The sequence below is a fragment of the Euprymna scolopes genome, chromosome 6 (genome assembly GCF_053919585.1).
Source record: "Euprymna scolopes isolate OS-2025 chromosome 6, ASM5391958v1, whole genome shotgun sequence".
Taxonomy (NCBI): domain Eukaryota; kingdom Metazoa; phylum Mollusca; class Cephalopoda; order Sepiida; family Sepiolidae; genus Euprymna; species Euprymna scolopes.
In genome coordinates this window covers 102247430-102275350 of record NC_136487.1, presented here as the reverse complement: position 1 = coordinate 102275350, position 27921 = coordinate 102247430, and the positions used below count along the sequence as shown (strand labels likewise).

Here is a 27921-nt window from a genome sequence, read left to right as displayed (position 1 = left end):
TTGTAATTATACTACTTGTTTTCTTTAGTAATTAATTTGTTGTATAATTTCTAAAGAAAACAAATAGTATTATTACTAAAGGAAGCAAACAAATAAATTACTACAGAAAACCAGTTGTATAATTACTAAAGAAAACAAATAGTATAATTACTAAAGAAAACACACAAATAAATAACTAAAGAAAACAAATAGTATAATTACTAAAGAGAACACACAAATAAATTACTAAAGAAAACAAATAGTATAATTACTAAAGAAAAAAAAATTAATTACTAAAGGAAACAAGTAGCATAATTACTAAAGATAACAAACAAATTGATTACTATAGAAAACAAATAGTATAATTACTCTAAGAAAACAAACAAATTAATTACTAAAGAAAACAAGTAGTATAATTACTTAAGAAGACAGGTAGTATAATTACTAAAGAAAACAAGTAGTGTAATTACTAAAGAAAACAAAACAAATGTATTACTAAAGAAAAATAGATAGTATAATTACTAAAGAAAATAAACAAATTAATTACTAAAGAAACAAGTAGTATAATTACAAAAGAAAACAAATTAATTACTACAGAAAACAAAGAGTATAATTACTAAAAAACACACACATTGATTCATAAAGAAAACAAATAGTATATTTACTACAGAAAACAAACAAATTAATTAATAAAGAAAACAAATAGTATAATTACTACAGAAAACAAACAAATTAATTACTAAAGAAAACAAATAGTACAATTACTAAAGAAAACAAACAAATTAATTACTAAAGAAAACAATTAGTATAATTACTAAAGAAAACAATAAAATTAATTACTAAAGAAAACAATAAAATTAATTACTAAAGAAAATAAATTAACTACTAAAGAAAACAAATAGTATACTTACTACAGAAAACAAATGAACTACTAAAGAAAACAAACAAATTAATTACTAAAAAAAAACAATTGTATAATTACTAAAGAAAATACATTAATTACTAAAGAAAATTAGTATAATTACTAAAGAAAACAAATAGTATAATTACTAAAGAAAACTAACAAATTAATTACTAAAGAAAACAAGTAGTATAACTACTAAAGGAAACAAACAAATTAATTACTAAAGAAAACAAGTATTACAATTACTAAAGAAAACAAACAAATTAATTACTAGAGGAAACAAATAGTATAATTACTAAAGAAAACAATAAATATATTACTAAAGAAAACAAGTAATATAATTACTACAGAAAACCAAATGTATAATTACTAAAGAAAACAAACAAATTAATTACTAAAGAAAACAAGTAGTATAATTACTAAAGAAAACAAGTAGTATAATTACTAAAGAAATAAGTAGTATAATTACTAAAGAAAAGAAATAGTATAATTACTAAAGGAAACAAAACAAATTAATTACTAAAGAAAACAAATAGTATAATTACTAAAAAAAACAAACAAAGCAATTACTAAAGAAAACAAGTAGTATAATTACAAAAGAATACAAATTAGTTACTAAAGAAAACAAACAAATTGATTACTAAAGAAAATAAATGGTATAATTACTAAAGAAAACAAACAAGTTAGTTACGAAAGAAAACGAGTAGTATAATTACTAAAGAAAATAAATTAATTACTAAAGAAAAACAAACAAATTAATTACTAACGAAAACGAGTAGTATAATTACTAAAGAAAGCAAGTAGTATAATTACTAAAGAAAACAAGTAGTATAATTACTAAAGAAAACAAATAGTATAATTACTAAAGAAAACAAACAAATTGATTACTAAAGAAAACAAATTGTATAATTACTAAAGAAAACAAATTCCTTAATTACTAAAGAATACAAATAGTATAATTAGTAAAGAAAACAAACAAATTAATTACTAAAAAAAAACAAGTAGTATAATTACTAAAGAAAACAACAAATTTCTTATTAAAGAAACAAATAGTATAATTACTAAAGAAAACAAGTAGTATAATTACTAAAGAAAAAAATAGTGTAATTCCTAAAGAAAACAATCAATTAATTACTAAAGAAAACAAGTAATATAATAACTACAGAAAACAAAATGTATAATTACTAAAGAAAACAAATAGTATAATTACTAAAGAAAACAAATAGTATAATTACTAAAGAAAACAAATAGTATAATTACTAAAGAAAACAAATAGTATAATTACTAAAGAAAACAAGTAGTATAATTACTAAAGAAAAAAATAGTGTAATTCCTAAAGAAAACAATCAATTAATTACTAAAGAAAACAAGTAATATAATAACTACAGAAAACAAAATGTATAATTACTAAAGAAAACAAACACATGAATTACTAAAGAAGACAAATAGTATAATTACTAAAGAAAACAAACAAAGTAATTACTAAAGAAAACAATTAGTATAATTACTAAAGAAAACAAGTAGTATAATTACTTAAGAAAAGAAACAAATTACTTACCTTAGAAAACAAGTATTATAATTACTAAAGAAAACAAACAAATTAATTACCCAAGAAAACAAGTTGAATGATTAGTAAAGAAATAGTGTAATTACTAAAGAAAAAAAGAAATTAATTACTTAAGAAAACAAATAGTATAATTACTAAAGAAAATGTGTAGTATAATTACTAAAGAAAACAAGTAATATAATTACTAAAGAAAACAAACAAATTAATTACCAAAGAAAATAAGTTGAATGATTAGTAAAGAAAACAAATAGTATAATTACTTAAGAAAACAAATAGTATAATTACTAAAGAAAACAAGTAGTATAATTACTATAGAAAACAAGTAGTATAATTACTAAACAAAACAAATAGTATAATTACTTACGAAAACAAGTAGTATAATTACTAAAGAAAACAAATAGTATAATTACTAAAGAAAACAAATAGTATAATTACTAAAGAAAACAAACAAATGAAGAGCAAACGATTTAAAAACTGAAAATATGATAAATAGAAAAATTTTGTTCATAAATAAACTTGTTTGATTGCTCATTTTGTTTAAATTGCACTTCTTGTCCTTAAATAAAATTGTTGTACACATGTTTACACAAAATCCCCAAAAAATAAAATTTGAAAAAATTTAAACAAAATAATTTATCAATAAATGTTTATCATGATAAACAAAATGTTTTATGCTATACAGACTTATCATCGTGTACAATTATTAATAATAATTATAATAAAAATATTATAATACAAGAATATTACTTTAGAGAAAATGAGCACATTTTTTATTTAATATTTTTCTATCAAAACTGAATTTTAGTCTAAACAAGCTTTTGTATAGCTTTATCTCTAAATCACTATCAGAATTCTACCTTGAAAACGACATCATCCATAAGTATTCTGTTTTCGATATCAAACAATTATTAGATAAAAAGAAGAAATAATTTAAGAGAAAAATCACCACCGTCATAGATCTACATGCGTCTAGTTTATCTGCTCAGGCATGACTCAGTATCAAAGCAATGACGTCACCAGATAAATGCGACTTCGTGAACAGGAATTGTCTTAACGAAGGTCCATTCATAATTATGTGTGAGTGAGGTCAAACTATACATTTCATCTTCATTCATAATGATGTGTGAGAGTGAAGGGAAATCAAACTACACATACTTGTCCATTCATAATTATATGTGAGTAGCAGATGTCAAACTCGAACATACTTAACTATAAGCATCGATAATTGCTGCGTGGAGTGAGGTGGGTGAGGATGTCAAGCTACACATACTCACCCATTCTCTTTTTACAATCCTGTGTTGGCTGTGATGGATGTCTAAATATACTTACCCATGTCCATTCATAATAATGTTGTACATATTGCCAAATTTTATCTCCAGTTTTTCTGGATCACGATGCGCTCCGAACTCAGAATAAATGAGTGCGTTTTCCAATTCTATAAAAGAATAAAATAAATAAACAAGAGAATTCACGTAATCAATTCTATTTGCTTATTTCCATATTTTCTAAGCTTAATTTTTATTTAACATGGTTAACCGACGTTTCCTCGGTTATCATTAAAATCAACATCACATGCCAAACATCATATGAACTATTATCATTACTTTTATGCATTTTACAATAAATGTGGGTTCCGTCTTTTTACACTCCCTTCCATACGTAATATTTTCTAAATTTCTGTAAAAAAAACTTTAAAAATTTTTGCATCTTTGAATGATTTTATTTCCAACGGGTGATACGTGGGGGTTAGTTAAAAATGAAGACAACGAAAGGAAGTCTCATTTTAACATTTAATAAACAACTTTATTTGTCATTTTCGTTATTAGCATTAGTAGAAGTGATAAACAGGTTTGTAGGTTGAAATATACTTGTGTGAAGATATTTTGCGGGCTTGTTAAGGAGAGAACAGCTCAGTCCACACGTGTGGACTGAGCCTAGCAGGTGTGGACTGAGTCTAGTAGTCGCCGGGACAAAGGAAGCCGATTAAAGGAGAAAGAAAGGGCAAAGTCTTCAGTGTGTTTACGTGTTGGCGTGGGTGAGTATGAGTAGCATCGACGAGATCAGTTCTTTAGCATGGTAAATAAAGTTTGTGTGGGTACCGCACGTGAAAACACATGGGAGTTTGAAAAGAGCCATTGTTAGCTTGTAGTACTCACGTTTGCCTGGGGCCAAAGCCCCAAGCGAAGTCTGCTCCCAGGCAGGGTCAAGATCAAAAAGAGTTAATTTCAGATATCGCCTTTTATATACTCTGTCACGTGATAGAGAGCTGGCTTGTGATTCGAAAAGCCAGGAGAAAATGGATTTCAAATCTCGAATCGTGAGAATTAGCTTCTGCCTGTGATGTAGCGAGTGTCGGCTGCTACAAGGAATATCTGCTCTATTTGCTTCTTAAACAACGAATGTGAGAAGTGTTGTAATTTGATGCGATCAAAAATATTTTCAACATATGTGCATTATAATTTGGAGGTTAAACACCCCATTATGTAGTGTTTCAGAATTCTTTGTAAAATATCAGAATTTTAGAATCTAAATTTGCGTATAAATTCCCGCAGATTAAAAATATTATTTTTTCAATACCCTTTTTATCCTGCACTCTCACATTAAAATGATCAAATGATATCGAAATTTAGGAATATTTCGTAATTGGTCCAAATCATTCCTAATATTTTTCAAGTTTCATACAAATCGGATATATTTTAATTTTGAAAGCGTTTTTACTTTTATGGCCCCCTCTCCACAAACCATAAAAATTATATACAAATTGCAACAACATCCTTAAAATATTGTTGGTTACAAATATTTTATTGGTTTTGTTGCATTAACCATTGGAAACTGACGCTCACACATGCATATATATGTTACATAGATATACATAGCACTGCCGGGGGATGCCAAGTAACTATTGAGTATCAGCCTTTGGTGGCAAGAGTTAGTGAAATTGCAACCCCAACAGAATAATTGAAAAGATTATGAAATCACCAACTTGATCCGGCGTTGGTTGTTAAGAAGAAGAGATGAGACGATGGCAAAAAACACCCCCCCACACACACGGACATAAACGAGATGGTATATACATCAGACCCTTTTTGTTCTGCATACATTTTTTAATTAAATGTTGCGGGGTATATGGTTAGAAAGAAAAAAAACGTACCGGGCGTATCTGCATCGCTCTTTGGGAAAGGAGAAGGAAAGAATGGCTAGCTCATTAATATACACGAAGGCAGGGCATGGTGGGAGAAGCTATTTTTCCCCTGTCTCTTCCTTTTTTTCTAGATGGGATATAAAAGCTGGGAAAATTGGTCTCTGTGGGTGGTTCGAACGTACGGTTTGCGTGTCAGTAGGAAGAAAGAAAGACGGATTTTCTACGAACGTCGAAACTGGAAGAGAAAAAGGATTGTCGTTTTTTTTTTGTGTGCGTGCCGAGAGTGTTGCAAGCTGAAGAAGAAAAGCCTCTTTTTTTTGCATGAACATTTAACAGTATTCGGCAGTTAAGAGGAAAACTTTAATTTCAATACTAGAAGCTATTTCGGCCTATCAAACAGGTTAACATTGTGCTGTCCTCGCAAAAATGCTATTTGACACCTTGCTCGGACAGCCAGATAAACTCAGACGCAAAGAAAAACAAACGAGCGCATTCCAATTAAGAACAATACGGTATTTATTCTTCAATGAATCAGGTAAAAATCTGAAATAGAAAATAAAGGAAAGTGAGTTCTACTGCGACAAAAAAAAAAAAAAAAAAAGGAAAAAAGGAAAAGGGATACTAAATGAAGTAGAAGATAACTATAAACATTGTGGAGAGAACTACAAGGAAAGCAAACGTCCACTATCAAGTGACAGTTTAAATGCTTTCAAATTCCTTTCAACGTAAACAGGGAACGAGAATGCTAGAGCAAAATTATCTTGCTTAAGAAATTGGTGGAATCTAAATGAATTTAATTGCGAGGAAATATAGCAAGCATATATCCTATGAAAGAAGGTAGAGGATTCACTTAAACAAACACTGGAGAATTTAAAATGAACATACTCAGTTGTTTGACCGGCATAGGCGAGCGTGGAAGAACTACATACATACACATGGGCTGGCTAGAGTGCGCTGGCTTGAAAAACCCGCTACTCTGACCAAGTCTCGTCGTAATCACCACGACGAGAATGAGTAAAAAATGTATTCTAAATTAATTTAACTATAAGTACGCTAACGGTTGTTGTGTATTGGAGACTTAGGCACAAAGAAGAGGAAAGAAAAATAAAAAATGATTAAACAAAATAAATGAAATAACGTCGCTGCAAAACGAGAAGTTACATATAAATACGGTGACAAGTAGGTTTGTCCCTGATGAAATAAATACCGTTCCCGAAAACATAACAAACATGGCTGACTGGAGACTCTCAACTCAGATGTTGAGACCCTTCACTGGGGAGGGTGACCTAATTAAATGGCTGGAAAAATTAAAGATGGTGGCAAGGTTGCAAAAAATTGAAGACGTGGTCACCCTGCTGCCACTCTACTTAGTGGGGGAAGCCCTCACTATTTACCAGCAGATGCGCGATGAAGATAAGGGAGACCTTGCCTCAGTGAAGCAAAGACTGAAATTGGCTTTTGCTGAGAGTCCATTTGAAGCACTCGGCAAGCTTGCAAGTTTGAAGTGGACTGGTGAGTCTGTTGACGTCTTTGTTGCAGAGATCAGGAGACTGGTAGGATTGGCTGGTTACGTGGGGAGGAGCCTGGAGATGACGGCAAAGCTATACCTAGTGAACGGCTTCCCAGAAGAAATCCTTGTGAACATGCAGAGAATCACTGAGATCAATACGATGGAAGTGGACGATCTCTTGGTCCACGCCAGAGTCCTAGTCAAGAATATCAAGGGCCCAATCGTGGCTGCAGCTATGAGTGGAAATAAGTGCATGAGGCTCCACTTGAATGACGAGAGACAGACAGTGAGGCCACAGGAAGGGAAACCTGCCATCAAGTGCTTCCGGTACCAGGGTCCTCACCTGCTCAAGGACTGCAAAGAGCTGAGACCGGGGGTCACCTGCTACCGATGTGGACGAGTGGGGCACATTAGCCGCTATTGTGTTGCTACACGGAACCAGGGAAATGAGTAAAGGTACCCCCTTCTATGTGGAAATGGCGCACAACAAAACGTTGCCTCAGTTACCGGTAGTAGTCAATGGGAAGAGAGCCATGGCCCTTGTTGACTCGGGCTGCACCACGACGTTGGTAACAAAGAATGTTGCTAGATCATGGAGCGGAGCCAGGAATATTAAAACCAACATAAAGTCAAGTATCTGCAGAATGTCTTCTTGGTTCCTCCTCTTCTCTTTTCTCTCTCCCAACAATCGAACACAGCATATAATAACAAAACTCTAAAGCACGTCTGACAGCACTGACTTCTGCCAACAGTCTGCCCCTCCTCTTAACAACACAGGCTTTTTATATCGCAAAATCGTTCACCTCTATTTGCATATTTTTCTAACTTACGTGATCACTACTCTATAAATAAGAGTCTTGACCGTTTCTTTTCTTTCTTTTTATTTATTTTCGGTGACCGACCCGCACGTGGTCTATCCAGGTAAGTCACGCATTTCTCCACACTCCCCCCTGATCTCATGATCACAAACAGGACATTCGGGCAATCGTCGTTGGCGGGTACTCCTTCGAAGAATTGGGGGCAGCACTTCCTCATTGCTGTTTTCTTCATTACCACCATCATTACTATCAGTCTGTTCCATTATCCCGTCTCGTGGTTCCATAGGCGGTGTCTCATAATCAGGGCAGGGGGGCAGTATCTGTCTTTGTCGGGTACTTCTCCGAAGAATCGGAGGCGTCATCTCCTCGGTATGCTCCATCATCCCTTCTCGCGGGGTTTCGCAATCACGGGGGGTGGGCAGTATTCGTCTCTGTCGAGTATTTCGATGAGGCATTACTTCCTTGTGTCCATCGCTCTCCTCACTATTGTCATCAGTATGTCCCATCATTCCCTCGTCTGGTTCCATTGGTGGTGTTTCTATGCTCATCTGAAGGGGCAGTAAGTGATCAAGATCATCTCTGAACGGTGTGTGATCCTCCTCATCGTCCTCAGAATCAGAAGAGGTATAACAAGGGCGGATATCTTTTACGTGACGTGGTATACCATACGTTCGTGTGAAGAGTGTCAGAGAATTGATCCGGCACCATCCCAATGGCAAAAAGGGAAGCTCGAGGTGGAGGGCAACTGGCAGCGAGTAGGGATGGACATAACACCTTATGGGGACAAACTATAGACCGGGAACACCCCGTGTCTATAAGTGCTGAAGGTCCCTGGTTTATACCCGAGTTCGACGGATCTACCACTGGACTGGCTGTCGTCGAATGGATTGAAAAGGCAGAGAAAATCTGTAAACTGTGCAAAATTAAAGAACCAGCCACAGTTATCCCTTTGAGGCTAACCGGAGGGGCCTATGCAGTCTACCAACAACTCGGGGATGAACCAGACTGGGATGAAATCAAGCAGAGCCTGTATACAGCGTTTGGTACAGATCCATTTGTTGCGTGGCAACAGTTCACGAGCCGGACACTTCAACCCAAGGAAACAGTCGACGTGTACCTAGCCGACCTGCGAAAATTATCTGTACCGTTTAATGGGGTCAACGATAAAATATTAAGCTGTGCTTTTTTGGTAGGCCTACCCGAGGAGGTCAGTAAACTGTTGCGGGCATCATCAAGAATCGATGAATTGTCAACTGATGAGTTATTGGCCCGAGCTCGAAACATCTGTAAGGAACAGGAACCAATTGCAGCAGCAGCAGCTCGTTTTCGACATGGAGGCAATGTGGACTCTCTTCCAGATAGTAATAAGCATGCCACCCCAGTGTGCTATAAATGTAGGGAGGCCAATCATTTTGCTAAAGAGTGCCGGAGTGATAAGAGAGGTGTATATCCACAATCAAAGAGACCAGTGCAATGCTATCGCTGCAATAAGTTTGGGCACATATCTCGCAACTGTTCGGGAAACGAAGTTAGGGGCAAGGTACTATCGCTCTCCTCACTATTGTCATCAGTATGTCCCATCATTCCCTCGTCTGGTTCTGTTGGTGGTGTTTCTATGCTCACCTGAAGGGGCAGTAAGTGATCAGGATCATCTCTGAATGGTGTGTGATCCTCCTCATCGTCCTCAGAATCAGAAGAGGTATAACAAGGGCGGATATCTTTTACGTGACGTGGTATGCCACCAATCAACATGGTCTGAGGACTTATGATTTCGTCTATTTTTCCCCGGAAAAATTTCGTAGTGCACCCAGCATTCGGGGGTTTTAACCAAACAAGGTCTCCCACCTGATATGGTGTATTGACAACACTCACCACTGATGGTATGGCATCAACTCCTTTCACACGCTGTTCATATCGGTAAATCCCATTGGCTGGTGCAGTTGCTGGTGTTGCATTGTCCTTGGGTGTTATATTATACCAGTACACAGCTTCTGGAATAGAGCACTGCGTCCTGGCTGCAATTCTTTTGATGGTGCGGTGACACCGTTCTGCTATACCATTACCCTCGGGATAATATGCACACCGATAATGCATTTTAATCCCCCATTCGTGCACGAATTTCTGAAATTCTTGACATCGAAATGTGGCGGCATTATCAGTCAGAATTTCAATCGGGGCACCACGTTCAAAAAGGACGGCTCTCAACTGTTGTATAATGCTGGCTGCATCCTGTCGTGTCAACAGGCGCCATATTGTGAAACGCGTCGGGCCACAATCCGTCATGGTCAAAAAATGTTTGTCCCCATAATGTGTTATGTCCATCCCTACTCGCTGCCAGTTGCCCTCCACCTCGAGCTTCCCTTTTTGCCATTGGGACGGTGGCCACGGAAGTCGGAATCCGCTAAGGAGTGTGTAACAACTCACCTGCCGAAATAGCTTAAAACCAACACAAAGTCAAGTATCTGCAGAATGTCTTCTTGGTTCCTCCTCTTCTCTTTTCCCTCTCCCAACAATCGAACACAGCATATAATAACAAAACTCTAAAGCACGTCTGACAGCACTGACTTCTGCCAACAGTCTGCCCCTCCTCTTAACAACACAGGCTTTTTATATCGCAAAATCGTTCACCTCTATTTGCATATTCTTCTAACTCACGTGATCACTGCTCTATAAATAAGAGTCTTGACCGTTTCTTTTCTTTCTTTTTATCTATTTTCGGTGACCGACCCGCACGTGGTCTATCCAGGTAAGTCACGCATTTCTCCACAAGTATTGACCGTGGATGGCAGGGAGGTGAAATGCCTAGGAGAGACAACAGCAGAAGTACTGGTGCAACGTGTGTCTATTGAACTACAAGCCCTGGTGTTGAATCGTCTGGTTGGTGATGTTGATGTGGTTTTAGGTGTAAGTGCGATCAACCAACTGGGAGGCGCTACGTTGAGAGGGGGCCAACGAACTTTCGGACACCTCAGCACAGTAGGAATAGCAGGAGTGGAAGGTGATAAAAATATCAGAACACAAAAACCGGAGGCTTGCTGGATTGAGGACGAGGATTTCCTGGTGAGGTTCGATGGCAAAAGGTGGACGGTAGAATGGAAATGGATCTCCATGCCTCCAGAACTACGAAACAAAGTAAGCTGCTATGAGAAAACACTGCGAGGAGACATAAGAAAAGGATTCGAAGAAGAAGTGGATAGAGGAGAGAATTCTGAAACTGTGGACAGGGGAAGAAAAAGGAGTGCTACCATTACTGGCGGTTGTTCAACCCACAAAGAACAAAGTTAGACCGGTACTGGATTTTAGAGAATAAACAGATATGTAACCTGCCACACTGGAAAGGGGATTGACGTATGCAAAGAGGTGATGAGGAAATGGAGGAGGATGGAGTGGGCCACTAAGATTGTCGACCTGAAGACGGCTTATCTCCAGATCCATGCAAATGAAAAGCTCTGGCAACATCAATTGGTCCGGTACAAGGGAAGATGTATTGTCTGTCGAGGTTAGGCTTTGGGCTGAGCTCAGCCCTCAAAATTATTACTGCTGTGCTGAAGACGGTACTAAGTAAAGACTGTACAGTGGACAAGGCCACTAGTTCGTACATTGACAACACTCTCGTGGAGGAAGCAGAGGTGACAGCGGAGAAAGTGAGAGGCCATGTTGCGAGGTATGGGTTAACTGCAAAACCGGTGGAGTCCCTGGATAGAGGAGCGGTGTTGGGGTTAAAACTATGCCGAGATGGCAAAGGAAGCCTTGTCTTTAGACGAGGGAATGCAATACCCGAAATCGGAACCGACCTGACAAAACAAGAACTCTTCTCGGTCTGCGGGAGACTGGTGGGACACTATCCAATCGCCGGCTAGCTCAGGATACCGTGCAGCTTTATTAAACAACAAACAGGCACCGATGGTTGAGAGGGCCATGTAATGAAGGAGGTCACGAACATGCTACAAGAAATCATCATGAGAGTGACGAAAGAAGACGCAGTAAAGGGGGAATGGTACGTCAGCGGGGGAGACGCGAGGGTGATTTGGTGCGTTGCCAGCATTCTGGCATTGGGTGTCATATTAGAGATGGGAGGTGTAACTGTGGAAGATGCGGCGTGGTTAAGAAAGAAAAACGACTATTCCCATATCAACATAGCCGAACTGGAGGCCGCTATGAAAGGAATCAATCTGGCCCTGAAGTGGGGATTGAAAACGATTGAAATCAAATCCGATTCGGCAACGGTAGTTTCATGAATCTGGTCGGCAGTGACTGGCGATAAGAGAGTTAGGACCAGAGGTGTGCAGAAATGCTGATCAAGCGCAAGCTCAGAGCACTCGCAGATGTGATAGGGGAATTCCAGTTGAAGTTATCTGTAGTGCTGGTCCCATCAGAAAAGAACAAGGCGGATTCGATGACACGGGTAAAGAAGGCCTGGCTGCAAGAGGGAAAGGAGGTTTCCTCGGTATGCTGTGCAGGGGAGGAAGTTAAAAAGTTACATTAAATGCACCACTTTGGTCGAGAATGGACGTTATTCCTGGCAAGAGAGGTTTAGCTGGAAACCACCAAGAAGGAGGTCAGGGATAGTGGAGCACTGTCAGGAGTGCTAATCGATAGACCCTGGACCATCCTGACATGAAGCAGGAGAGTTACACATTGCGGTGGACTGGAGCGATTGGCCATTGATGTGACCCATTATCACCATAAGCTGTATCTGGCGATGATCGACTGTGGACCGGGAAGTTTGCCATATGGAGTGAGATCAGGGCAGAAGATGCATGGGTGATCGGAGAGGTCATCGAAGAAATATTTTTGGAGAGGGGGCTAGTTGAGGAACTGTTAATGGACAATGGCCCAGCTTTCCGATCAGAAACCTTTAAAGAGGTGTGTGATAAGTGGGGAGTAAGGCAATGTTTTAGAGCAGCGTACCGGCCAAGTGGCAGTGGGATAGTGGTGAGGAATCATCGCACCATCAAGGCTGCTGCGGAAAAAAGCAACATTTCACCCATGGAGGCGGTGTTTTGTGTTAGGAGAAACATATATACCCCCCTCCTTATAATCATAATAGATATACAGATATGAGCCAGACAGACCTCCCCTTCCCCCCTTCCAAGTCAAGCCAGACAGACCTCCCCTTCCCCCTTCCAAGTCAAGCAGCAGACCTCCCCTTCCTAAGTTGACCAGCGAACAATCGAACGACACAACCCCTCCCTCCCTCACTGATCAACTATAAGCAGCAGTCAAACACCCATGCAAACATAGGTAACCATGACAACCGACATCAAGCGATCGTGACATTAAGCGCAGAAAGAAAATGCGCGAAAAAGTTTAGTTTCAAGTTGACAACCATTGTGAAACAATGGCAATATTTTCTGCTCCCCAAAACGCAGGAATATGCACCTGCGTGGACGACGCATGGTGACCGACAAATGATCAGCTCAACTCAACTTGGCGGACGGCCATGAGACCAAAAAGGGACATTTACTCCAACATGGAATTACCTTGGTCAACATAATTTAACGAGAGCCATTCTACCCGAGAACTTTATTAGGGCAAACCGCATATTGAAAATGACGAAGAAAGAAAAAGAAGTGATAAAGAAAACCTAAGGACATTATCACGTCATCGAAATGCATGCATCAGGGGAGAAATTCCCACCAAAAAAGCTAAGTATCGTTCGATATCCATTCTCTCATATTTCACCCCCCCCCCTCAGCCCGCTCAGTGACAGTCGAGTTCTTTCCATGAAATAATTTCTTTCCTCACCAAGCATAAAAGTTGTGCGGTGTGACATTGGTGGTGAGAGGCCAGGTGTCATCGATTAAAAAAGAAGAGGGCAAAAACGTGCTGCTTTCGAGCGAGTGACTCACTCCTTCCCGAACTTCAAGACCGAATCCTGATTGTAACCTTTAGAAAGCCTAAAGCAGAGTTGAAAGCAAACTGACAGGCAAGCAGGTTAGCCTTCGCAGTTGCTATGCAAACAACCTCAAGATTGTTGGATAGTGAGGGAATTGTTGATTGCACATTATTTATTACACTTCTATAAATTTTACAAAAATCATGAGTTCCTAATTTCTGTTCTTCAATGCGTTTTCTGATTGTTTTGATATATTCTCTCTTAGCTACAACTATTCCTCTCTTACAATTACTGTAGACAAAATAAAGAAAATTTTGCTATGGTAATTCTTCTGCAACTTTGATAAAGAGAAAAACATTCATGGGAGAGCGGAAACGAAGAAGAAAAGAGAGAAAGGGACAAAATAAAATAGTGGAAATAATTTTCCACATCAATTCTAGCTTCTATAATGTACTATTTGTACTTGACTTATGTCAGATAAATCTGTGATATGCATGCTACTTTTGAGCAATGGCAGCTGTACAGGTAGAAGTAAATCATTGGGGAGAGAGGGGTTTTTACAGAAGTTCCGTGTGGAAACATGCACTTCAATTGCTGCTTTGAACCATTCAGTAGTCTCATTTGCGTACTATTCTACAGGAAGAGAAAGATATTTCCCCATAGAACATCTCTGATGTGATCCCTGATCGCTTCCCAGTCAGCCTTATTGTAGTACCTTATCGTTTTGAGCAATGGTTCTTCAATGTAGGAGGGAGAGTTCAGAGTGATGTCTATCATTATCACAGTGTGATCAGCATTCCCAAGAGGGCGATGGGCATTTGTTATACAATCCTCGGGAACTATGGTTAGAAATAGGTCTAGAAGTGAGGAATACTTGTCCTGACAATCTGGAAGATGGGTCAGGAAATGGGATATATTTTATAATTTCAGTTTTAGGGTGAGAGCGTGTCAGGGAATGGGATATATTTAATAATTTCAGTTTTAAGGTGAGAGTGTGTCAGGGAATGGGATATATTTTATAATTTCAGTTTTAGGATGAGAGTGTATCAGGGAATGGGATATATTTAATAATTTCAGTTTTAGGGTGAGAGCGTATCAGGGAATGGGATATATTTTATAATTTCAGTTTTAGGGTGAGAGTGTATCAGGGAATGGGATATATTTTATAATTTCAGTTTTAGGATGAGAGCGTATCAGGGAATGGGATATATTTTATAATTTCAGTTTTAGGGTGAGAGTGTATCAGGGAATGGGATATATTTAATAATTTCAGTTTTAGGATGAGAGCGTGTCAGGGAATGGGATATATTTAATAATTTCAGTTTTAGGGTGAGAGTGTATCAGGGAATGGGATATATTTAATAATTTCAGTTTTAGGATGAGAGCGTGTCAGGGAATGGGATATATTTAATAATTTCAGTTTTAGGGTGAGAGTGTATCAGGGAATGGGATATATTTAATAATTTCAGTTTTAGGATGAGAGCGTGTCAGGGAATGGGATATATTTAATAATTTCAGTTTTAGAGTGAGAGTGTATCAGGGAATGGGATATATTTAATAATTTCAGTTTTAGGGTGAGAGCGTGTCAGGAAATGGGATATATTTAATAATTTCAGTTTTAGGGTGAGAGTGTGTCAGGGAATGGGATATATTTAATAATTTCAGTTTTAGGGTGAGAGTGTGTCAGGGAATGGGATATATTTAATAATTTCAGTTTTAGGGTGAGAGTGTGTCAGGGAATGGGATATATTTAATAATTTCAGTTTTAGGGTGAGAGGTGCTAGAAAAAGTGGATGTGCATAGCCTCCATCAGGGAACACAAGAAGACCATCAGCCGACTCCTTGTTCACCGGAATGTGGTCTTGAGAATGCCCACCAGCGTGATTAGTGCAGGATTCCTTTCCATGCACGATATGGCACTACAACCATCCCAATATTATACAACTGATGACAGAGCATGCTACAAAAGAGTTGGGGCTTCTGTACTGTCAGTCGGAATATACCAACTAGACAAAATGTCAAATCGGTACCCTCAAAACTGCTAACAGTTTTGAAGGTACCTGTAAGAGTAGCGAATCTAATCATGTCAACAAGCACCCCATAAGATGACCATTTTTAGAGAAAGTCAGGAAACAAGGTCAAGCACTGAACGTCTCTAATGAGTCCCTGTAACCGCATCTTTACTCCTGGCTAATAGACAAAGAAGGGATATGACAGCCGGGTGATAAACAAAGCCTATCTACTCCTTAAGCAGTGTAAGTTTCCAAAGCGGTGATTTGATAGTTACCAACTCTAGGCTTCTCTTCCCCGTTTAATGCCGAGACATATGAAATTAGTGGCACAAGTTTATCATCAGAGTTTTCCTTCTCCTAGGTGGATGACCTGACAAGATCTTCAGGTCCATCAGCACCGAGTAGCCCTGCGCCTGGTTTCAAAACCATGTATTTTTACGCCCCTGCATGGGTAGCTAGAATTAATAGAGTTAGTATCAAAGATAATTAGTATATGTTATGAAGTTATACTCCTCAACAAAATAGAATAAGATTGGAAGATGTGGTTATTCACAGATTATGAGTGGAAAGGTGGAGAAGTATGTATGAGTATGGAGTGTAGATTTAAAGTTAGTGTCTGTCAGAGTGAAACGAGGAATAAATATGGTTTATGGATTAATAAATACATTGGAAAAAGTATAGTATAAAAAGTTAGGGTATGATTTAAAATGAGCTTCAAACACCAGATTTTGGTTTTCATGTAAAAACAATCACCAGATATAGAGAGTTTCTATTTAACAAGATATAGAGAGTTTCTATTTAACAAGATATAGAGTTTCTATTTAACATAGATAACATTAAGAATACATATAAGTATAAACTATGGCTAATAAGTATTTATCTTATATAGATAAAAATTAGAGTATAAGTATAAATTATAGATAATACATATCTACTCTATATAGAAGATAAGTATAAATGTTTAGTATTGATTTTTAAAGTTCTTTCTTCTAAAGTTAAGGACTAGAAGATAAACCCTGTAGCAGCCGGAACTTGCTACAATCACAGGCAGGAGCTAATTCTCATGACTCGAGATTTGAAATCCATTTTCTACCTGGCTTGTCCAATCACAAGTCAGATCTCAATCCGAGTACATAAAAGGCGAAATCTGAAACTCTTATTCCTTTTTCCTCCTGGCTTCAGCTAGCAGCAGACTTCACATCAGGCTGAACGTGAGTACAACAAGCCAACAATGGCTCTCTTCTAACTACCACTTATTTTCACGTGCAGTACCCACACACAAACTTTATTTATCATGCTAAAGAACTGCTTTCATCGATACACCGACATACACACACACATACACCCACGGCAACACGTAAACACACTGAATACCTTTTCCTTTCTTTCTCCTTTAACCAGCCTCCTTCGTCCCAACGACTACTGGCTACAAACACGTGTAAACTGAACTATTCTCTCCTCCAACCAGCCGGCATGATATTAAATCTATCTTTACTCAAGAACACTTCCACCTACCAACCCACATCTCTCTTGTACACGCTCCTAACGAGGATGACAAATAAAGTTATTAAATGTTAAAATGAGACTTCCTTTCATCGTCTTCATTATTAACAACCTCCTCTCCCATGGTATGTGCAAAGTACGATGTGTGTGATTTTATATCAGCTTGGAGAGCAGTTAATTATTGTTCAGTTAGAGTAGGAGAGATGATCTAACCTATAATAATACAGTATTAATATACATTAGGATTTACAGGAATTAGGTTAAGATTTAGCAGTATAAGGATTTATGTTTATTGTACAAAACAGCCACAAGCAGTCGTCTTGGCGGCACAGTAACTAGCCTTTTTAATTCTACATTTAGAAAAGAATTAATTTATCTGTGATTTAAAAATGTCCTGATTTTGCTTATTTTGTGCAGAAGTCTTTTGTGTAATGTCTCGGATGTCCATTGATGACGAAGGAATATAATAATAGAATGAATGGGTTAATTACATCTTATAAGATGACTGATCAATTTTTATGATTTTATATTAAGAAATAAGGTACTAGTACTTACTGATTAATGCTGAAATAATAACGTTATTATTTAGAAAGCCATTCTTAACATGGGGAAGGAAGGGTGCTTTGTACCTATTCTGTAATTTAACCTTACAACTTCATAAAAACAGATATCATAAAACTTTAATGAAACTTGAAAATACTAGTGCAGATCAATAAGTGCACTAGCGCTAAAAATAATGCAGCAATATTTATCTCGGTGATGGTCGCAAAGTATGTGTTCAATTTAGCAAAACGTTATGTACGGCACAATCACGTTGACACACCAGTTCCCGCCATATCACCGAAGTTAAGCAACGTTGAGCCTGGCCAGTACCAGATGGGTGACCATTTGGGAAGGCTAGGCGCTGTATGTACCTTCTGGGAAGGTTGGGCATGGGGCCAGCACCCTCAGCCTGTAAAAAGAACTCCTCGCTACAAAAACATCTACAAAAGTTGTAGATAACCTATGCCCCTCCAGGGGCTCAAAGGCAATGGATGGATGGATGGATGGATGGATGGATTATGATTAAAAAATGATCCCTGAATTGTATTAATAAAAGAAAATAAATAAATAAATTGAAGTCATTTCAGGAGTAAAACTTGAACGATGTTTCTTTTTGTGTTTTTTTTAATGGAGAACGCACAATTTTTATTATTTCATATTTTTGAATGACAATGTGACAATATTGTATGATTTTTTATTTTTTTTTTAAATGCAGATGGCAATTTTTTAGCGAACGATACCCTAACATGTACGCTTTATATTTAAAAAAAAGGAAGAAATACCACAATGCGAAAATGTCTTTATGGAGAATCAATGTTTCCGTGAGTTATAAGTATATGTCCTGGTTTTGTTTAGTTTGTGCAGAAGTTTTTTTTAGTATTGTCTCGGGTGTCCGTTGATGATATAGGAATATAACAGCGTAATGAATGGGTTAATTTAATGGAGGAAAACTTCTGAAAATCAAAATTATTTTACTCCAAGAAAATAGTGGCGAGCAGTTCGTTTAATGTTGGAATAACCGAATTGCACAATTCGGAATTGTCTTATTATCAGCCAATAAGTTGGGTTGGAATCCTGGGGGGGAGAAATTATTATTTGTGTAGATGGAAAGTAGTAAGACAGTGCGTTGAGTATGAATGTAGTAGTCAGTTACTGACAGCATCACCTCAGGAAAGCAGGAACAAGTATAAGTTAACGTGGTGAAGAATGGGGTTATAAGAGTACTTACGGAGCAGAGGGTGTAATTGGAACTACTCCCTTGGCAAGCTATGAAGATGATGATGATGGCACTCCTCGGAAAAAAATGTAATGTTTTAATATTACGAATAAATGTGTCGAAAAGGTCGTTCTACAGTTAAATAAGGCAATGGCTAATAGTGTAATAATAATGAATTTGTATCTGCCATCTGCTGTTGTAAACCTACAGGTTATGCGTGGAAAGGTGGAGAAGCAATTTTCCCCTCTGGGGAAAATTGCGCCTCTTTTATTATATATATATATATATATATATATATATATATATATATATATATATATATATATATAATAAATGTCCAGTAAATTGTTAATTCTGATGGAATGTCCAGTAAATTGTTAATTCTGATGAAATAAATAATAAATAAACTATTCAATTGTTAGTCCTCCGGTCGTGAAGAAATAAACCCATCATGTGTTTTGATAAAGTGTCGTCTTGTGTTTGTGATTCTATCAAAAAGGTAAAGTGAAAATTGTATTATATGTCTATATATCTGTGTTATAAAATGTCATTACATACACGTCTTGACATCTCATATCCACAATGTGAATCTACATCTCATATCTACACTAAGACTGTCTGAACACTATCTCCTCACTAAGAGATTCCTCCATCAACACTTCTAAGTAAAGAACATCTTAATATATATGAATCATCATAACACGGAACGAACAATCTCTGTCTCTTCATCCCTCCTAATCTCTCTCACAACAATCTCTCTAAGTCTCACAACATCCCTCTCTCAACAGCATCACTTGTAATAAGACTCTCTCTCTAAACATCACTTATAATTAGAGACTCGTCAATATATAACATAAATGAAATTTGGTGTACGTGACTAGTCCACTCATGCAAGGGTTAAAAAAAAAAAAAGAAACTGGCGTTACCAAAAAAAAACAAAAAAAAACACAACGTTTACTAGACGATCACAGAATGCGAAAAAGAAATTCAAAACGAAATAAAACAATAATTAAAAAAAGAGAACATACACACATACGCAGTATTAAAAAAATAGAAGAAAAAAATGAACACACAAAAGAAAACTAAAGTATACAAGAAAAATTTAAAAAAAAAGGCCGATATGCCACAAAAGAAAACCGCAGTAATGAATGAAAAAAAATAAATAAAATAAACAGTTGTAAAAACAAGTCACCATGCGTAATTCATTGATAAATGAATTGGTTTGTTAAAAAAAAACACACACACACACATACACGCAAATGCAGAGATTGGGATCAACCATTATTGTTTTGAAAAATGTATGGAGTGTTAATTAGAAAATTTGTGTCAATATGAAATCGTTTGGACGAATTGTTGAATTTAATCTGTCAATCAAACAGGAATTTTTCCAAGGTCGCATGTAGTCTCTGAAACAGCGTGTAAATTCTGTTTGGAAATGCATTTTTGTGTTCATAATTGAACTTTTCGGCTTTTTGTGTGTTTCATTTGTTTTGTTTTTGAAAAAAAAAAGGGACAATTGTTTTGGACAGACTTTGTTGAATTGTTACAGATAACTTTTTTTGTTGTTGAAAAAAGTTATGACTGTTGATCATAGTTTTGTGTAAATCATAGTTAAATGTATTAAGGCATTTTTTTTAAAAATGTTTTTATGATGTTGAACAAATATTGTAAATTGTCTTAAATGTATGTAAATGTTATTGATTTTCACAGCAAGAATTCAAAGTTATCAGTAAATATACATTAGATTTAAACAGTCTAGGAGAAAATAAAACTAGTTAAGACGTATGGTTGGCTTACAGATTCAGTTAGAATTTTAGAAGGGGGACAAGAATTAAAATTACGTAAACGGGTATTTGGAGAGTTTTTAGATGTGACAAGCCGTAAGAAAGATGGTTTTTTTTAGCATTCGGTTTTGTTGGTTTTTTTTTTTTAGAGATCCTATAATTTTTTTCTCCAAGAAAAGTTACTTGGTAGGGATTGATAAGCACAAGATGTGCCCCTATACGAAAAATTTGGGAACCTGGTTAATTAAGTGCTTAAAATAAGCTGGTTGCACGTAACGACTCCAAGCAAGTGGTAAGACTTGGCTTAATTAATAAACTGGCGTTGGAAAGAATACGAATATTCTTAAGGGGGCCGGTAAGCCGATGATAGGTAGTCCCGAGGCAATCACATATAGCTTAATGAAGTAAGAGACAGGCAAAGATTACGTAGATTACGTAAGAAAGATATAACCTTGTATTTTTTTAGAGACGCATGAATGTGGGATATATCTGCTGGATCTTGGAAGCTCTGGTGAGAGAAAAGAAAAATCACAAAAAATCGGGCTATTAGATAGAATTTAGCGCGCAATTAAGGTGTTGGGCGCAGAAAAGTGTTAGTTAGTTAGGGGTGATATTTCTAAATCCTCGTCGAAGTTTCAAGAATCCAAGCAAGGAAATCCGAGTGAATCCGTATGAGAGAAGAAAAAAAGGTATATCTTAAACTTCTGAAGCCAACCACAAAGATTTAAGTATATGAGCTTTGGTATGTCCCGTATAAGATAGTTATAGAATAAAAAAACAAATCCATACTTGATAAGACTAACCATGCGGAAAGAATTGATCAGGACACTTTTGGGACGAAGGAAGTCGTCCATTTCGAGGAAGGTGGAAACCTCTAGTCTGCGGCATATGGGTGGCTGGAAAGTAGCTGATGTGAATCATAGGTAAAGACCCTACACCCAAAAAGTAAATGCCAAGAAGACCAGAAAAGTTCTGATCTTATAAAAATAAATAATTGTGAAGTCGGCCGTGGAGGGCTGACTGAAAGAGATTTTTTTTTTGTTTTTTTTTTAGCCTGACCTTTCTAGCCGTGTGGTTGTGTAGATGTAAAAATAAAAAATGTACTAAATTTAAAAATGCATACATTTTTTTTTGTGAAATATGGAAGAGAGGGATGTTACATGATAAGGGCTGTCCCCTTTTCATGTAAGTATAAAAATAGAGAGATTAGTTAAAATGAAAATAAAATGAGAGAAAGCAGAAATCGAACCCTGGACATAAGTTTTAAAGAACAATAGGTTTAAATGGAATGTCCAGTAAATTGTTAATTCTGATGAAATAAATAATAAATAAACTATTCAATTGTTAGAAAGAATCTGGATAATTAAATATGGGTTAAATAAATTAGATATGTAGGTTGAATTCCTTTGTGAAAATAAAGAAAAAATAGGTTATTGAAACATCAGAATGTTTGGGAAACGTGCGACTCGCGCATGTGATGGCACGTGAGTTTGATCACGTTGGCCGGACATGTATGGATTTCTCAATATAGGAAGTAAGAGTTAGTTAATTGGATATAGTCAGTGAGAAACTCAGAGAGGGTCTGGGAATTCGAACGTCTAGGAAACGAGACGATCACTTTGAAACTAAAATGTGAAGCTTTGAATTCTTGATGATGAAAACCACGGCCGGTCGTGAAGAAATAAACCCATCATGTGTTTTATAAAGCGTCGTCTTGTGTTTGTGATTCTATCAAAAAGGTAAAGTGAAAATTGTATTATATGTCTATATATCTGTGTTATAAAATGTCATGACATACATGTCTCACATCTCATATCCACAATGTTAATCCACATCTCATATCTACACTAAGACTGTCTGAACATTATCTCCTTCACTCTAAGAGCTTCACATAGCAACACATCTATTAACCTAAGAATGAACATATTTTTAATATATATGAATCTCTCTACAACAATTTCTCTCACAACATCCCTCTCTCAACAGCATCACTATAATAAGACTGTCTCTTCATCCCTCCTAAGACTCTTACACTTCTTAACATGTAAACAAAAGAACATTCATCATCATCAGGATAATTAGAGAAACGTTAAAAAATAACACATATAATATTATGTATATATTACTGCTGAGACGATTATCGGAATTGGAATCAGAAATCAAAATAATTAGAACATTTTGGCGTATCAGAATAGAAAAAAATTGAGCCTAATTTCCGATTCCAAAACGAATATTTTAATTTTGAAATGAAACAAACATAAATTGATTTATTTACAGTAGGCCGCCCAGCATTGGCTGGTTGTAAAATATGTAGAAATATTATATTTTAATACATACAGATTATTTATTAATAAATAAGAAATCTGCATGAATTAAAATAGAGTCAATTCTTTATCGATTATTATCCAATATATAGTAATGATTCCGAAATTATTAAAAAAAACATGACTTGGGTATGATTTGCTAGGATCTAAAACAAGATGTTTTGTGATTCAGCCTTAGACGTTATTCATCTTTCTTGCGTTATTATTGTCTGAGCTTCTGTTAGATAAATAGGAAATATTAAAAATGAAGAGACTTTGAGCTTTAAATGTTTAAATTTGCGCATGTGCAAAAGTAACAGCAGGCGTAATATTTTATTCGACTTATCCTGTCAGAGTCAACTGTTTCGTTTTCAATTTTGATCCCTTACCAGAATTTTTTCTAGTCAAAGACCAAATCGAATTTACTACAGGTCCAAATACTCTATATATCAAATTTCAACTCTGTAGGCCAAATTTTCAGTAAGGAGTTTGGAAGAGACTTTTTGAAAACACCGACAAGGTCACTTTTATGCATAATGATAGCAGGCTGCCCGGCGCTGTCCAGTCGTAAGATACGCTTAAATATGATATTTTAGTTCATGCTGATGACGTATTTATTATTATAGAGACAATTCTCTATCGATTATTATATTGAACCTAATGTATAGTAGTGAGAGCAAAACTAAAAAAAATTATATACATGGCTTGGATTCCATCAGCTAGAATCGAAACCAAAACAAAAATTTTGCACCCTTATTCTTTTGTCTCTGAGCCACTCTCATATGCATATATCTGTGTGGAACAGTTGACATGATTTTTTCAGCCTGTCAATTAATGGAGAAATGCAAGGAGCAATAGGTATCTTTCTACTAAGTTTTTATGGACCTGATCTCAGCTTTTGACACCATCAATCGTGATGCACTATGGATTATCCTAAGCAAACTTAGATGTCCTGGCCATTTTGTGGAAATGCTGAAAGAGTTACATCAGAACATGAAGGCCCGAGTGAACATTTACGGTGTATTTTCTGAACCAATATCAATGACAATAGAGTCAAGCAAAGTGGCATATCAGCATCCACACTTTTTTTAATTTACTTTGTCACAATGCTTGTTTATGCTTTTAAAGACAGTGATGTTGAAGTGCCTTTGCTTTTTTGAGCTTCTGGTGGGCTGTTCAATCTTCAACATTTGAGTGCGAATTCAAAAACCTTCCATTTGTGAGTTGTGGTATGCAGACGATGCACTTCTTGTTGCACACAAAAGAGGACATGCAGTTAGCAATGGACAAATTCTCTAACGTTTGCAGAGTTTTCGGTCTGACCATTAGTTTGAAGAAAACTTGTTATTTATTCACCTCCAACTAGTGCGCCATATACGGAACCAACTATTCTGGTTGATGGGAGGAGATTGAAGATCTTGAGAGTATGCTGTGTAGAGATGGAACCTTAGATGTTGAAATAGCCACAGGCTAGTGCTAAGTGAGAGGCTTGAAAAACGTGTATGGTCAAATAGAGGAATCAGCGTGAAGATAAAGATCAGTTTATATGAAGCATGTGTCCTGACTTATCTACTGTATGCATCAGAAACTTGGACTACATATTGAAGGATTCTTAAAGCTCTAGAAAGGTTGCATCAAAAAGTGCATCCATAGAATACTGAACATCAGTTGGAGGTCTTCCACTCCTGATACTGCTGTCCTTGAACAATCCAACTGCTGTAGCTTAGAAATAAGAATAGTTCAAAATCAGATCAGGACTGTACACTAACTGAGGATGAGAGATGATAGGATACAACTGTTTTATAGTGCGCTTTCCATAGGAAAGAGATCGCAGCATAAACCTACGACAAGGTTTAAGGATGCATTGAGGGCTAACCTCAAGTTGCTAGAGATTTTTACAAACAACTGGGAAGTTCAAACTGCAGATCAAAATAAACTAAAAACAATAATCACAGAAGGATGTAGAACATTTGAGAAAAAGCGTTTTAAGTAATCAAGTACTGAGAAAGCAGGATGAATCAGCAATTCCTGCCGAATTGCAACAAGAACTGAAATGCCCAATCTGTGGCAGATTTCTTCTAAAGCCGGTTTAGTAAAGCATGTGAGGTCACATGATAAACAATTTTATGTGGCTGGGCTACTTCCCAGACCACACAGGTATTGCTGTAATATTTCTGTTTTGTCTCCCTATTCAGAGACTAGACTCTCAAAGGTGCATAATGAAGTCCCACAACACATACTGGCAAGTTCCCCCGTCACCTTTGTAAACAATTTTGCAATAACGTAGATGGTTTGAAAAACCATCTACGTGGGCATGGACGCTCTACATCAAACTGAACAGATGGCAAGCTTCTGTCAAGAAGGTCCTGGATATGACCCTAAACTATATCCAGTGGTGAGGCCCCAGCTTGCGGGCTTTGGGGAGTGTGGAGCCACCCTTTAATTACCATTGCTCACAGGTCCACTCTTACCCGGAGTGGTAGTACCTGTTTGGGTCCCAACTATGGGTTAAATAGAAACCGACTTGAAAACAAATATATTCAATTAAAAGAATTTTCTTCAAAATCTTTGGATTCGGTATTAAATATATATATATATATATATATATATATATATATATATATATATATATATATATATATATATATATTTGTTTATTAATTATACAGAAGTTCAGAAAAACATTGGTACCGTCGGTTTCAAGCCCAACACAACGGGAAACCGTTAATAGTAACACATAAATAATGACCTTTTTCTCTCAACTTCCCCTGAGCTATGTTCATGTTCCGTTTATTCTCCTCTAGGATCCTCCGACCACTCCGTCGTATCAGTTAAGATAAAAACGAAATGTTAGAAGTCCCCATGCGTACCCCTCCACCATACTGTATACCGATACTCTAGGGTTGACTGGGATAGCTTCCGTACATTCATATCTGATTTACATCTGCACTCCATGTTTAAAAAGGAAGTGTCCTCTATAGTATCAGATCTGACCGAATGGTTAATTGTAGGCATAGACCAATTCATACCATCTAAAAAATTCCAATAAAAATCTACCAGGCAGCCATAGTTCTCCCCAGAATGTGCTGCTGCCATCACGCACAGAAATCACTTTTTCCATAGCTACCAACGTAATAGATGCACTGAGATTAAAGCTGCTTCCAGGACTGCCAGCAACCACTGTAAAAGAGTAATAAAAAATGCAAGAGAGCTATATGCCCAGTCTGTTAAATCCAAGGTAGCTGATCAGCGGCTTGGTTTCCACCAGTTTTGGCAAATAACAAATAGGATCCTGAACAGAAGTGTGTGTTCTATCCCAACCATTATCAATGGACCAGAGGTCAGCGTCAGACAAGGCCAAACTATTTGCCAAGAACTTTGCAGCTAATTCTACCCTATGCGACGAAGGCCATCAACTCCCCATATTTCCTCCTATAACACAGAACAAGCTAGGTAACATACAAATATCCGTGCATGAGGTCGCTAAGCTAATCAAGAACCTAGATTCCAGTAAAGCAACTGGCCCTGATGGCATCCCAATTATAGTGTTAAAAAAGCTTCAACCAGAACTTGCTCCTATACTTACGAAACTATTTAAGCGCTGCCTTAAGGAGAAGTGCTTTCCGACTCCCTGGAAGACCTCATCAGTTTGCCCTATATTCAAGAATTCAGGTGATAAGTCATCTCCGTCTCAGTACAGACCAATAAGTCTCCTGTGTGTTATGAGAAAGTTGCTGGAATCCATATTAAATAGAGAAATAGTCAACCACCTCAGCAGGAATAACCTTCTTAGTGACACACAATATGGTTTCCGCTCTGCAAGATCTACCGCAGATGTGCTGACGGTTATATCCCACAGGATTAGTGAATCTCTTGACAAAGGCTTCCTTTCTAGGGCAATTGCTCTTGACATATCAAAGGCCTTCGACAAGGTATGGCATAAGGGTCTACTTCACAAAATTTCCAGCTACGGTATAACTGGAAATGTTTTCTCAATCATTAAATCATTTCTCTCCGATAGGCTCATAAGAGTAGTGGTCGATGGACAAAAATCGGAGGCCTGCAATATAAATGCTGGAGTCCCTCAAGGGTGAATCCTGGGCCCAACTCTCTTCCTGATCTACATCAATGACCTCCCTAAACACATGCTTAAATCATTCATTGACATCTATGCTGATGACACGACCATCTACGGCAACACATCAAAGGCTGTAAATGAGAAAGCTCTCTCTGATTCTCTCTCCTCTGATCTCAAGCGGGTGGTTCAGTGGGGAAAGATGTGGCTGGTTACCTATAATGCATCCAAAACCGAACTCCTATCCTTACATCATCAGCGCTCTGATCCCCATCTGGCATCAATTGTGATGGATGGCTCTCGTCTGGGTGAGGTCCCATATTTTGACAAGCTTCTGGGTTTGACCTTTACTCCTGATCTGAAATGGAACACGTACATCAAGTCTGTTGCCAAGGTCGCTGGAAAGATGGTGGGATCCTTCTACCGCTCCAGAAGATATCTCACTACTGATGCAATTCTCTATCTATATAAAAGCCAAGTACGTCGAAGGATGGAATACTGTTGCAATATATGGGCAGGAGCTGCTAAAAACAGCTTATCCTGCCTTGACAGAGTACAAAATAGACTTCGTGGCTTAGTGGAGGATGCCCTTTTCTCTACCCTGCAACCTCTCTCCCATAGGAGAGACGTTGTGAGCCTATCCTTGTTTTATCGTTATTTCCATGGCAGGTGCTCGTCTGAACTCCAATCTCTGGTCCCCCCTCGCCAATCTTTCACAAAAAACAC

At 37.0% G+C, this 27921-nt stretch overlaps 1 protein-coding gene across 3 annotated transcripts in view; it reads right to left on the bottom strand.

Moving 5' to 3' along the window:
- LOC145277825 (inositol monophosphatase 1-like) overlaps positions 1-27921 on the bottom strand; it is a 597035-nt gene that overhangs the window by 63352 nt on the left and 505762 nt on the right. For all 3 annotated transcript variants that reach the window (XM_080129728.1, XM_080129729.1, XM_080129730.1), the window contains one exon: positions 3780-3885. In XM_080129728.1, coding sequence (XP_079985854.1) covers positions 3780-3885 — 106 coding nt within the window. The remainder of the gene's footprint in view (positions 1-3779; positions 3886-27921) is intronic.